The 14,110-nt window shown below is 45.5% G+C and overlaps 1 protein-coding gene across 1 annotated transcript in view; it reads left to right on the top strand.

The window, feature by feature from the left end:
* Positions 1–11,848, top strand: part of LOC131683839 (rabankyrin-5) — a 99,068-nt gene extending 87,220 nt beyond the window's left edge. The window contains exons 4-7 of the mRNA XM_058966181.1: positions 8,710–8,844; positions 8,911–9,149; positions 9,208–11,370; positions 11,430–11,848. Of these exons, the coding sequence (XP_058822164.1) occupies positions 8,710–8,844; positions 8,911–9,149; positions 9,208–11,370; positions 11,430–11,562 (2,670 nt within the window). The 3' untranslated portion in view covers positions 11,563–11,848. The remainder of the gene's footprint in view (positions 1–8,709; positions 8,845–8,910; positions 9,150–9,207; positions 11,371–11,429) is intronic.
* The last annotated feature ends 2,262 nt before the right edge of the window (positions 11,849–14,110 follow it).

Here is a 14,110-nt window from a genome sequence, read left to right as displayed (position 1 = left end):
TTTCCGTCAGTACCTCCACAGGTTCGGACACGCGGAGGTCCCAGTCTGCCCGGACTGCCCAGGTGTAGACGAAACTGCCGAACACATACTGTTCGTATGTCATCGGTTCGACGTCGAAAGAAGAGCAATGCTTGACGTCTGTGGCTGGGACACAACCCCGGATACCCTTATTCAGCGGATGTGTCAAACGGTGGAGAAGTGGAACGCAGTCTCGGCTGCTACCATCCAGATTGCCAGTAGGCTACAGGTAATCTGGCGAACCGAGCAACAGACGGCGGGCACGGCTAACTAGTGATTGGTTAGTTGGAGCGAAAAAGGCCAAGCGCAAAATAAGAGAGTGAATGGTCTGTTCATGCCGAGGTAGGTTGGCGCAGCGAATGGCAACCGCGTAAGGGGTAAACCCAGCCACCCCGAAGCAAGACAGAAGAGTGAGTGTATAGGCGTATAAGTGGACTGCCTCATGCCAAGACGGGAGGGTCGTAGCGTAGTATGTTGGAACTAAGCTATCGATGCCTCATGGCGTGGCAGAGGAGTGAAAGGGTGAGCATCCAAGTCAGTCTCACACTGCATGTTAAGGGTGAGCATAAAAGTCAGCCTCACAGGTTGGTAGAGGCTAGCACAAAAGTCAGCCTAGCAAGGAATGAAAAAGGTGAGCACAAAAGTCAGCCTCGCATGGTATGTCAGAAGTGGGGCCTAAGAAAAATGTCCCACATGGGATGCCAGAGGGAGTGACAAAGGTACAATAGAGTGGCACGATTGAGAGTGAATCAGGTGATAGGGTGAGCACCCAAGTCAGCCTCACATGGATGGGTAGGGCGAGCACAAAAGTAAGCCTAGCAAGGAATGAGTAAGGTGAGCACACAAGTCAGCCTCGCATGGAACGTAAAAGGTGAGCACAAAAGTCAGCCTCATGTGGGAGTGTTTGAGAGTGAATCAAAGTGTGATTGAGAGAGCACCCAAGTAAGCCTCATACAGGATGTATGATCGCGCGAGTGAGAGTGAATGAGTACATTCAGTACAGCCATCCCCCCAGAAGTAATACCGAGAGGTAGTTCCTGGGAGGAATGATGGCGGAGCCCAATGGAGTTTAGTCGGTATTAATGGCTGGTCACCATTTGAGTCCGACACGCCCCCAGTGCACCCCGTGTGGTAGATTGGACCCTACCGTTAGCACGTGTACTGGGCTAGGACATAAAGGTCTTCTCCATTGTAAAAAAAAAAAAAAAGCGCTAATGGAGGCGCTTGCGAAACTCGATACTGTGCTAGCTAATAATGGCTCCGCTAGTACATTCCGTAGAAACGGAGTGGAGGCGTGGATTAACCTAACATTTGCCAGCCCGAGTCTGGCTCCAGGCATGGAATGGAGGGTAGACGAAGGCTACACCCATAGCGATCATTTAGCAATCCGCTTTAAGATCAACTATGGTGTGCAGCATCCGAGGGCGGGAGATCCCTGTCAGGTACGCGGGTGGAAGTCCAATCACTTCGACAGCAAAGCTTTCACCGAGGCCCTGGGACTGGAGGCCAACACCGACAGTCTAAGCGGGGATGCGCTGGTAGCTGTTCTATCACGCGCGTGCGACGCCACTATGCCGAGAAAAACACTGCCAAGAAACGGTAGATGCCCGGTATACTGGTGGAGTGCCGAGATTGCAGCTCTACGGTCAGCCTGCCTCAGAGCTAGACGTAGGATGCAAAGAGCTCGCACCGAGGATGCAAGAGAGAACCGCCGTGAAGTGTTTCGAGCTGCGAAATTGGCCCTCAACAAGGCCATTAAAAGCAGCAAGAAAGCGTGTTTCGACAACCTATGTGAGAGTGCCAACGTGAATCCGTGGGGTGACGCCTACAGGATTGTGATGGCCAAGACCAAAGGGGGCTCCTCACCCCCAGAACGGTCTCCGGACCGGTTGGCAACGATTATCGAAGTACTCTTCCCGTCTCGAGCCACAAGCCACTGGCCACCTGCACTACGAGACAGTGCGGGCACGGCCGAAATGGTGGCTCCAGTGACGAACGAAGAACTACTCGCAGTGGCTAAATCCCTAGCAATGAACAAAGCTCCAGGGCCGGATGGAGTTCCAAACAACGCACTCAAGGCAGCGATCATAGCGAACCCGAACATGTTCAGGCTAGCTATGCAGAGATGCCTTGACGAGTGCCGTTTATCCGATAGATGGAAAAGGCAGAAATTGGTGCTGTTGCCGAAGCCCGGGAAGCCGCCAGGCGACCCATCGGCGTACAGACCAATCTGTCTGATCGACACGACTGGCAAACTGCTTGAGAGGATCATCCTCAACAGGCTCACCCCGTACGCGGAAGGTACGGACGGTCTGTCAAGCAACCAGTTTGGCTTTCGGAAGGGTAAGTCCACAGTGGACGCTCTCAACTCAGTGATAAATACTGCCGAGATAGCGATCCAACGAAAAAGGCGAGGTATTCGATACTGTGCGTTAGTGACACTTGACGTGAAGAACGCATTCAACAGCGCAAGCTGGGATGCCATCACGCTCTCGTTACACCGGCTTAGCCTACCGGTGGGTCTGTACCGGATCCTGGAAAGTTACTTCCAAAACCGCGTACTGCTATACGAGACCGATGCCGGTCAGAAAAGGGTTCCGATTACCGCCGGAGTCCCGCAGGGCTCGATCCTAGGCCCGGTGCTATGGAACCTCATGTATGACGGGGTCCTGAGACTGAAGTTCCCTCCTGGGGTCAAGATCGTCGGCTTTGCCGACGACGTAACCTTGGAGGTCTACGGGGAGTCAATTCCTGAGGTAGAACTAACCGCAGAACACGCGATTAGCACGGTGGAGGAATGGATGAGCGCGAGAGGCCTGGAGCTCGCTCATCATAAGACGAAGGTAGTTATCGTCAACAACCGCAAGTCGGCACAACATGCAGTTATCCATGTGGGAGAAGTCGCGATCACTTCACAGCGAAGTCTGAAGTCTCTCGGAGTCATTATAGACGACAAGCTGACCTTCGGCAGCCATGTCGACTATACGTGCAAGAGAGCGTCGACTGCTGTTGCGGCTCTATCGAGAATGATGTCCAACAGCTCAAAGGTGTGCGCCAGTAGACGTAGGTTACTGACAGGCGTTGCCGTATCTATCCTCAGGTACGGCGGCCCGTCATGGTCAAGAGCACTGAGGATAACCAGTTACCTACAGAAACTGGAGAGCACCTACCGCGTGATGTGCCTCAGAGTGATATCGGCCTACCGCACGGTATCACACGATGCATCCTGCGTGATAGCGAGCATGATGCCAGTCGGGCTGGTCATTCGGGAAGATGAGGAGTGCTTTGAGCTACGTGGAAATAGGGGAGCCCGCGAGCGCACCAGGGTGACCTCGGTCGCTAGATGGCAGCGTGAGTGGGACAACTCCTCGAAAGGTAGGTGGACCCACCGGCTGATACCTAGCATATCGAGCTGGGTGGGAAGACCCCATGGGGAAGTTCACTTCCACCTGACACAATTCCTGTCAGGCCATGGCTGTTTCCGTCAGTACCTCCACAGGTTCGGGCACGCGGAGGTCCCAGTCTGCCCGGACTGCCCAGGTGTAGATGAAACTGCCGAACACATACTGTTCGTATGTCATCGGTTCGACGTCGAGAGAAGAGCAATGCTTGACGTCTGTGGCTGGGACACAACCCCTGATACCCTTATTCAGCGGATGTGTCAATCGGTGGAGAAGTGGAACTCAGTCTCGGCTGCTACCATCCAGATTGCCAGTAGGCTACAGGTAATCTGGCGAACCGAGCAACAGACGACGGGCACGGCTAACTAGTGATTGGTTAGCTGGAGCGAAAAAGGCCAAGCGCAAAAAGGGAGTGAATGGTCTGTTCATGCCGAGGCAGGTTTGGCGCAGCGAATGGCAACCGCGTAAGGGGTAAACCCAGCCACCCCGAAGCAAGACAGAAGAGTGAGTGTATAGGCGTATAAGTGGACTGCCTCATGCCAAGACGGGAGGGTCGTAGCGTAGTATGTTGGAACTTAGCTATCGATGCCTCATGGCGTGGCAGAGGAGTGAAAGGGTGAGCATCCAAGTCAGTCTCACACGGCATGTTAAGGGTGAGCATAAAAGTCAGCCTCACAGGTATGGTAGAGGCTAGCACAAAAGTCAGCCTAGCAAGGAATGAAAAAGGTGAGCACACAAGTCAGCCTCGCATGGTATGCCAGAAGTGGGGCCTAAGAAAAATGTCCCACATGGGATGCCAGGGGGAGTGACAAAGGTACAATAGAGTGGCACGATTGAGAGTGAATCAGGTGATAGGGTGAGCACCCAAGTCAGCCTCACATGGTATGGGTGGGGCGAGCACAAAAGTAGCAAGCACTAGCAAGGAACGAGTAAGGTGAGCACACAAGTCAGCCTCGCATGGAACGTAAAAGGTGAACACAAAAGTCAGCCTCATGTGGGAGTGTTTGAGAGTGAATCAAAGTGCGATTGAGAGAGCACCCAAGTAAGCCTCATACAGGATATATGAACGCGTGAGTGAGAGTGAATGAGTACATTTAGTACAGCCATCCCCCCAGAAGTAATACCGAGAGGTAGTTCCTGGGAGGAATGATGGCGGAGCCCAATGTAGTTTAGTCGGTATTAATGGCTGGTCACCATTCGAGTCCGACACGCCCCAAAATTTTCCCACTTGGGAATTTTGCATAACACGTTCCATGCCGACATGACCGGGAACTCTAGTGATATGAAAGAACTTACTTTTTGAACCGTACATCGAAAATTAAGTATCCGATTCACGGTCCGTGCGCGATCATCTAGGAACACGCGAATATCCAAAAGGACACACCATCATAAAATGGAATTTATACACGCGAAATTACATACACATTAGCACACGCGACATACAAACACGCACGCTATTGCACATTGTAACGTGCTCCAGTGGGGGTCAATCTAATTTATAATTTATTTCACACTTAAATAACACAATAACAACACAATAGGTATACAAACACGTTGAAAGGCGTAGTAGTCCTAAACCAAAGTACTCAGCTTTAGCGCAATCCTATATAAATAGAAAATAAATAGAAATCTCAATATAATATTGCCCAGCTGCTAGCGGCCAGTCGTAGGTTCTAGCAGCAGATATAAGAAAACTATTAGGACCTCGAACATCGTTATTCATTTGATAAGGTTCAGCGTGATGTCCCGAAGGAAAACTAAATTGCTCTAAGCGTCATAAATACATTACTACATGTTAATAAACACTCGAGCCCTTTACGATGACACACGTGAGCGCGAAGTCCCTGCGCCCGCGCATGTCTGAACCGTACAATGATTACCGCATTCAGAATCACGGTCCGCTGCAATTGGCTTTAAGCAGTGTTTAGTGGGTGACATGTACCGTCTCTTCTGCAAAAGTAATGAGTGATTCTGACGGGGAGCCCTTCCGAAAGCCTAGCTCTACAGCTCTAGTAGGACAACTCTAAAAAAATCCAGTTTCAAAAGCTTCGAACATTGTGCTAAAATTTAGCATTGCAGTTATCAAACGAAACATTGATTGCCGCAAAAGGTTCAATTTTTCTTCCGTTATGCTACCTAGATCCATTGGAGTAAAGGAAGCGTTGTGTGGAGATAAAATTGGAGGAGCGATATTCATCGTTCTATTAGCTGCGATACCTGCTACTGAAACATAAGATGACGCACCATTGTAGGATATGACGGTATGTTGTAGGATGGGCGGTCAATAGAGAAGTTGTATTTCAACTTTGAAGCGGATTAACACATTCAAACATGTTTCGCTGAAAGGTATCTGTAGCAGTAGGTAAATTTTAATTTGTTTATTTTGTTTCTTTGAACGAGAATTTATCTTTTTTCTCGAATAGAGCATACGCAGAAATTCGATTTATGTTTCCGCGACAATTAGCATTTGGAACTATTTGTGGTTTCTTTCACAATACTTTCAAATAATCAACCTCATTGCGGTTAAAATGAATTAAATTAAACTACTGTATAATGGCAGAGCGTTGTGGCGCGGAAGACCCGTTAGCTTTTCTATTCATAAGAATAACTTGTTAAGGAGAAATGCCAAGTAAATATCTCAATACGTTGGATATTTCATTTAAAATTTTTAGTTTTTTTCTGTTTCACATTTGAAAAAAACATCAAATAAGTTGCTACAATCAATTGGATTTCCAGGTGGAAAAGTTGCTCTAGGGAAGTCTTGAGAAAGGCCGATAGTTGATAAAATATAGGTAGTCTTGAGAAAGACTGATCGAGCAAAACATATAGGTAGTCTTGAAAAAGACTGTTGCTGTTGAAAAACTCTGGGTACACCAGGGATCTTTCAAGCGATTTGAGATTGGATCGAACGAACGTTCAAGCCATCAGTAGATCTTTACCTGCATTTTCGAAAAATAGAACAACAGCCGACTTGTTTACACGAAAAACAAATTGTTCCCAAAATCGTTGATAAAGTCCGGCTTGAACCTTCGTTTGATATTTATGTTCGATTTCCGCCCGTGTAACGCTTTTATTAGTGGAAATGTTTGTTTTTGTTTTGTGTTCTTTAGTCACGTTTTGCGTCATATCATTAGCAAATCGATTTTCAGTACTTGAACAGTACACAACTTTATGAACATTATTCATAAAAACAAAGGTTGACTCATGATGTTATTCATAGATTTAGGAACATTAGTTTACAAAATCAAAACAATCTGGATACTTTATCGTGAACTATTTCACGAAACTTGGTATTTTATCCATGAATCCATTCAATCCTCGTGGACTAATTCATGATTCCTAATATATCAGTCACAATCCATTATCGGTCCTCGAGAAATAGGTCCGCAAATCATGAACATAAATCACTCTACTCGGGACTAAAATAGCACGATAACGTGAATAGAAATTGCGAAAATCCCGGCTTAGATCCTGCAATCATGAACAGAAATCACGCTACTCTGCCAGAAATATCCTATAGTAAACTCGTGAATTATATCACTGTAACGTGATGAGCAGGCATTGTAATTCTCTCTTATCCGATGTCCAATTTGACGTGAAACGAATTGCGAAAATGAATAGAAATTGCGAAAATCCCGGCTTAGATCCTGCAATCATGAACAGAAATCACGCTACTCTGCCAGAAATATCCTATAGTAATCTCGTGAATATAATATCACTGTAACGTGATGAGCAGGTATTGTAATTCTCTCTTATCCGATGTCCAATTTTTCCGAGATAAGATGAGTAATTCTCCGTCTCCACAAATAGCGTGAGGAATAATGATCCATATAAAATTTATTTGATTTTTTCCTTCTCACCGGAGAAGGTGATAATATTTTAATTACGTGGAAATCAATAAAAGCGTCAAAAGATGCACTCAATATCAAAGAAAAGCGGCAAATAGGATAGACTTGTTTTTTCGTGTTTTGGAGCCGCGACAGCAAGGCAGCGAGCACAAAAAGAATACCGTGATAAACTCATTCGCTCATTCTCCGGCGGTTTTATTTATCCAGAGAAATAACACGTTGTATTTATCCGGAGAAGTTGCGTGAGTGCCAATAATTTTTCGTGTGAAAATGTGAGTTTTTATTGTCGCAGTAGCAAATTATCCGGGCGTATTTACTCATATCAGCGATAAATGCAATGCCTGGTGATGAGAAAGCACAAACATAGCAAATAAGCTCCTGCAATCATGAACATCGTTTAACCAAATACAAATTTAATATTATAATATTTATATTTGGTTTAACTGTCGGCTGTGTATTTCCCGATTATGACCGAGGATCGTAGCAAAAACTAAACATATCCGAGGAATAACCACAGTAACCCAACCAAATAGTCGCCATGTATATATTTGACCCGAACTAGTTTTTTGGAAACACAAATAGTTTCATGAACATTTTGTTCATAATTTTAGGAACTTGGTCACGGTTTTCGTGAATCGTTCATTTCACGAAATCGTGATCTTCCACTCATGATTTTATGAACGTTTTTTTGGTGTAATTTTCTCATTATATTTTACGTCCAAAAGTGCACGAAGAGAGAGAGAGAGAGAGAGAGAGAGAGAGAGAGAGAGAGAGAGAGAGAGAGAGAGATACAGATCAGAAGAATACCATCTACGTACCATCTCTACGATAGTTATGTATAGTATATCTTCATAACTAAGCCTTTCTCGGTATGCAGAGCGTTCAGCTCTATTCTATTACTCAACCCTACGGTATATTTGAAGGCGTTGTTCGTATGGCATAAAATGATAATCATCATAATGCTCCGATGTATGTGGAACAAGTAGAATATGTATTTCGTACAAATAATTTTGCCTGCAGAATTCTGACTTTTAAAAAACTCAATTTGCTCCTTGTGTTAATCGTATATTTTGCTTTCAAATTTGGGGCTGCCAGTTGCGAAATCATATGACTCCTCGTTATTATTCCACGGCCTTAAATATACACACATGTATCGTACGAGCTGCCGAATTTCTTCTTTAGCCATCCAAAGTTTGTGGTAAGTCACTCCAACAATTGAGTTGTTGTTGAGGAATGAATGGAATGGGACCTTTGCTTAGGTTTATATCAACTGATACCGCGAAGCGTTTGAAGTTCCTGTATTAGAAAACAATGATCTCTTATTCGGGTCTCCAGTAGTTGCACCTTTTACAGTTTCGCCAATCTCATTTTAAAGATAAAAGCACAATTAGTGTCCCCTTACCGATCATGTTTGCTCAATAGACGTTTTTGTCACATTCCAGTTACCCGAAATTGTCAACAGCCTGTCACCTCAAGGCCAGCTGCCTCTAGGCCTCGCACTTATGGGCCGAAGCAAAGCGATCGCGCAAACTCTTCTGGAAACGGGTGGTGCCGATATAAATGCCTTCACTTCTGAGGTGAGTGTTAATTCTGTAGACGTACGTAATAGATAAGAAACGCTAAAAATTTGGGTTCTCAATTAGGGTTGTACTCTCCTGATCGACGCAATCAAACGGGGCGACGGTTTCACAGCACAGTATCTACTGGACAAAGGCTGCAATGTGGATTTGGTAACACGCGATACCTCCGATACAGCACTGCATCTAGTGTGCACATATGCGGAGAAAAGCACAGACCCCGAAACATTCCGCGACATGCTGGATATTGGCCGCCAGCTACTGAAACGACGGGCTGATCCAAATGTGCAAAACACGAAGGGATAGTAAGTTTAACTAAGCTTAGCAGTTTTTTATAAAACTAATTCGACGAATATCTTACAGCACGCCGCTACATATTGCTATCACCTCCCAGAATATCGACATGATCGATGAACTGCTCAGTGACGGTGTGTTGAGTTTAGATACCAATATCCGTACGGTGGAGGAAAAATGTGCCTTGCAGTTTGCTTTAATGCCACCTCATACTGACGGACCGCCATTTGATTTGGCGCGCAGATTACTGGAGAAAGGAGCAAGGCCTAATCCTATTAGTACCAACAATGGCGACAGTTTACTCCATTCACTGGCAAAGCACAAGTTTGAGGAAGCAGCTGTGTTCCTTGCCGAATACGCAACTTTGAACCACATAAACAAGGCGGGACTAACGCCCTTACACGTGGCCGCTATGAACGATTTACCGGGTCTTGTTAGCGCTTTGCTCGAACAGGGAGCTTCCCCGAATCTGCAATCGGGCGTGGCTGAGCTCAAAACTGCCTTACATTATGCGGTTGAAGCGAACAGTGCAGATGTGATAAACGCGTTCATCGAATATAAATCTGCATCAGAAGAGCAATCGGAGCCAGTTGATTTCAACTTGAAGAATGCGCTGGGAGATTCGCCATTGAGTCTGGCACTTGCCTTAGGCAATAATAATCTGGTTCCGTTGCTTATAAAGGGCGGAGCCGATGTCAACGCCCGTAATGGACAAGACATGACGTTGCTGCACCAAGCAATTCTGAAGGAGGATTCAAACACAGCAGTTTTCCTACTCAATCAAGGTGCAGACATGAATGCATTGACGGCAGATCAAGAATCTCCACTCCAGTTGGCAATCCATTGTCGCTTACCGGATGTCGTCGATGCTCTGTGCAGTCGTGGAGTGTCGTTTAGTGCTCCAGATAATAAGGGAGATTGCCCTCTCTGGTCTGCCCTGGAGTCGGAACAATTCGATATTGCCGCTGTGCTAGTTCGACACGGAGTGGATACAGATTGCTGGGGTTCAGGTCCAGAGGGATGTCTTCAGACACTGTTACATCGTGCTATCGACGAAAACAAAGAACAGGCTGCTCAGTTTCTCATTCGAAGCGGTTGCGATTTGGATTCACCACGCCAACCAGGACCACACGGTCAGGGAGGGGATGAAGCAAAAGACAAGGCTTCTCCGTTGCATTTATGTTGTCAGTGGGGATTGAGGAACGTGCTTCACACTCTCATCGATCACGGAGCCAACGTAAATGCTGTCGATTGCGATCTGAAAACACCGCTTCACATTGCAATAGAAAACCAGCATGAAGAAATTATTGGTATCTTGTTGTGCCATCCAGGAATCGATTTGAAAATTCGCGATAAATCTGGCAACACGCCGTTTGCAGCGGCGTTGCAAGTTAGAAACAACAAAGCTGCACAAAACATCCTCGAAAGATTACCTAACGCTGCCGAACAAATGGACCAACGAGGCAGAAACTTTCTACATTTAGCCATCATGAGAGATGATTTGGAATCTGTTCTATTTTTGCTTTCCATTCATGTCGATGTCAATTCTCGGGTTCACGATGTTAACCAGACCACACCGTTGCATCTAGCGGCTGCGTCCGAAAAGGAAATGCTTATTCGGAACCTTATCCTAGCGGGAGCTCGATTAAACGATCGCGACGCAACACAAAAAACCGCCCTGCATATAGCGTCTGAACGCGGTACATTGGCTGCCGTATCTGCGCTACTCCAGAATGGAGCCGACTTCGATGCCGTCGACGGTGACGGGAATAACGCTCTACACATTGCCGTCCGAGAAGGTCATATATCGGTCGTGAGGGAGCTGCTAACCGAGTCCGAACTCAACGCTGAAGCCGTCAACTTGAAGGGGAGAAATGCTCTACACGAATTGTGTCGTTGCGGGAAAGATAATACTGCTGCAGGGATTCTAGAATTGTTTCTGGAATGCATGCCAAAATATCCAATCAATGCGCCGGATTTGCAAGGCAACACTCCATTGCTACTGGCATATATGAGAGGACAGGCCCAGATGTGTCGGATTTTGGTGAAAAATGGTGCCTGTCTTGGGGCGGAAAACAAGGAAGGCGTAAACATTTTCAATTTTAAATTAGCTACTAATCAGTTGCTGCATCGATTATTAGATGAATTGCCTCAGGAATCTCCTTGGGCTTCATCGGAACTTTGCCAGGAGTGTGGTACGAAGTTTACAATCACGATGAGAAAGCACCATTGGTAAGTATTACAATCGATTAGTGGATGGAGGGCGAAGGTTAATAATTTATTTCAAACAGCCGTCACTGTGGCCGAATCCTATGTAGTCGGTGTTCCAACAACGACGTTCCGATCATCAAGTTCGGTATGAATAAACCGGTCCGAGTGTGTTGCGTTTGCTTCGAAGTGTTGCAGGTGGGCAGCGGTGCGTAAGTTCAGCTTTTTTACGTTATTTTTCTATAATGTTTTAAACTATTTGTTTACTTTGAGTAAAGCTAATTTCCATAGATAACTATTCGTTATCTTCTTGAGACGTTTAACATAAACGACCTCCGTTTTCGGCCGAACAAGAAATGAATATTATGTTTTTCAAAGAGCGTTTCTAAACGCTGACCCTTTACGGTAAGCTTATTGTAGGTAAGAATATATGTACCCGAGTATTTAACTAAATAATCAGATATTCACAATATATGCAATTATTACGGAGAAACTCTGAAACCTAAGCTAAACTGAGTATTTATTTTGTCTATTCGTAGCTTAATATCACCCGGATTCGTTTCAATTAGTTGGCCCAAAACAGAATTGAAGTGACTGGCGGATTGTCAAAGAAATTTGTCCAGCTAGTTATTCTGGTTGCAGTTGAAAATCGAAATATTGAACTAGCGCCTTTCGCTTTTTTCCCTATTTGCAGAGTGGGCAACTAATGCGCATCTTGTGTACATGTTAGAGAATCAACTTGCGCATCATCTACACTGCCCATAACAGCATAAGAGTCCCATGTTGAAAAACAGCAAGCCGAGAAAAACGCTGTTCAAGATTGTCCCATCCATTGAGCCAAATGGATGGGACAACCATGTTTTGGTATTTTTTTGATATTTTCTGAACAAACCCGGTAATCTTATTTGTGCAGTGTGATTCAGTGGTGATACAGAATACAATCCAACGGATAACTCATTTTCGACAAAAATCCACATGGGACTCTTATGCGTTTATGGGCAGTACCAGTTGCGCTTTAGTTGCATAAGCTGAAAATTGGAGAAAAACCGAAAAGCGCAAGTTCACTATTTCGATTTTCAACTGCAATCAGAATACTACGTATAGATCGTTTTATGTATTTGAACTACCGTGATATGCAAAACCGTCCCATCTGCTCAGAAAATCCATATATCATGTGAGACTGTTATGCGTATCCCGGCAATGTACCGTACACTCAAAATTAAACACCAGAAACACTCAAAATTAAACACCAATTTTGTTTGTTTTGATGTTTTAACCTTAGGATCATTCCTAGAAATAGATCACATGTAATTTAATGCTAAAAATCAACGAAATTAATCGGATTTTTGCTTGATCCCGAAACTAAGTCAGGTTCTCGTTCCAACGGCTGTCAGTTCATATATTTTAACAGAAGTTGGGGTTTGAACCTGGCTCATTTTTGCCTCAAGTAAAAACGGAATATTACGAGTTAGATTTAAGGATACACAAAAAATAGTTTTAATTGTATTCATCGCCTAGTCAACTCCAGTGACAACTCTGTGTGAACTCCTCGAAGTCCACTAAAAGCGCTGCAGCGATCGTAGTTGTGTCTCCTGAAAGGTGGTCACAGGGGAGAATTATTACGTAGGCTTTGAAGATCCAGGCATTCGTTCGGCGATTGTTGACTGACCCTACACAAATAGATAAAGCTGCGTTTATATAACATAAAATTAAAATAAATTCTATCTATGCGTCACATATTATGTGACATTATAATCAGTATTTCAAGTCAGTCTTTGATAATATACATTTGGTGCCACATGAGATGTTGCATCAAGCTGTTGTCAACTTCTATTCGATAGTTTTCAGGACTGCGTAATGGCATGGTAAGGCCAAACTAGTATGACGGTGATCAATTAAGGTTGACTGACGTATTATTGATGGTCACATCATTAGCGTTCCTGTATTAGAAACGGCAGACAGTCATGGTTGATTATGTTGATATTCCCCGACAGTAGATTTCTCCCTATACTGATGTTCGTATCCATGACCTAGCCTACTCAACGGGCCAGCCAGTGAGTGCCGAGTTCTGTCCGGAGATTCCAGATGGAGCATAGCTTCCGGTTCACTGGCGCCCCAACGATCCGTTGCCTGCTGTTCGACGTGGTCCACTCGATCTAGTTTCCGGCTGCGGATCTATCCTACTCACGAGCTAGGGTGTAGAAGTCGGTCCGGCGATTCGAGTGGAGCTTGTCACCCGGATCGCAGGCGCCCAGATGACCCGAGCCCATAATGCTGCCGCGCATGCTACTGAACTAGTCCCCGATCTAGTCTACTCCGGCGGAGAGTTCCCCAGCGACGGAATTCTTCCCGAACCCAATTTGTTGTTTCGCCTTCCAGTCGGCGGCACTGCTTTGTTGGTCCCTTCGCCAATTTCTGCAGCTCGGAGAGTGTACTCGACACCACTCTGTTTACCGCAGTCCAGATATGCTCATGGTGACACATCTCTTCGACGATCTTGTCGACTGTCACGCCTTTATAACTTCTTCGAGCCTAAGGCATTCGAAGACCACGTTTGCTGACGTCTTTTACACGTTCACACAATCCGGGCAAAGGGGGAGACGAAGCATGTCAAACCGATGCAGGTACTTCCGAAAGTATCCGTGTCCGGACAAAAACTGCGTCTAATGGAGGTTCACCTCGCCATGCTTCCTATGCACCCACACCGACACGTTTGGTATGACTTGGAGGGTTCACTTTTTTTTCTCCGCGTTGTCTCACTCTT

This window comes from Topomyia yanbarensis, chromosome 2 (assembly GCF_030247195.1).
Source record: "Topomyia yanbarensis strain Yona2022 chromosome 2, ASM3024719v1, whole genome shotgun sequence".
Lineage (NCBI taxonomy): Eukaryota > Metazoa > Arthropoda > Insecta > Diptera > Culicidae > Topomyia > Topomyia yanbarensis.
This window is presented reverse-complemented; position numbering and strand designations above follow the sequence as displayed.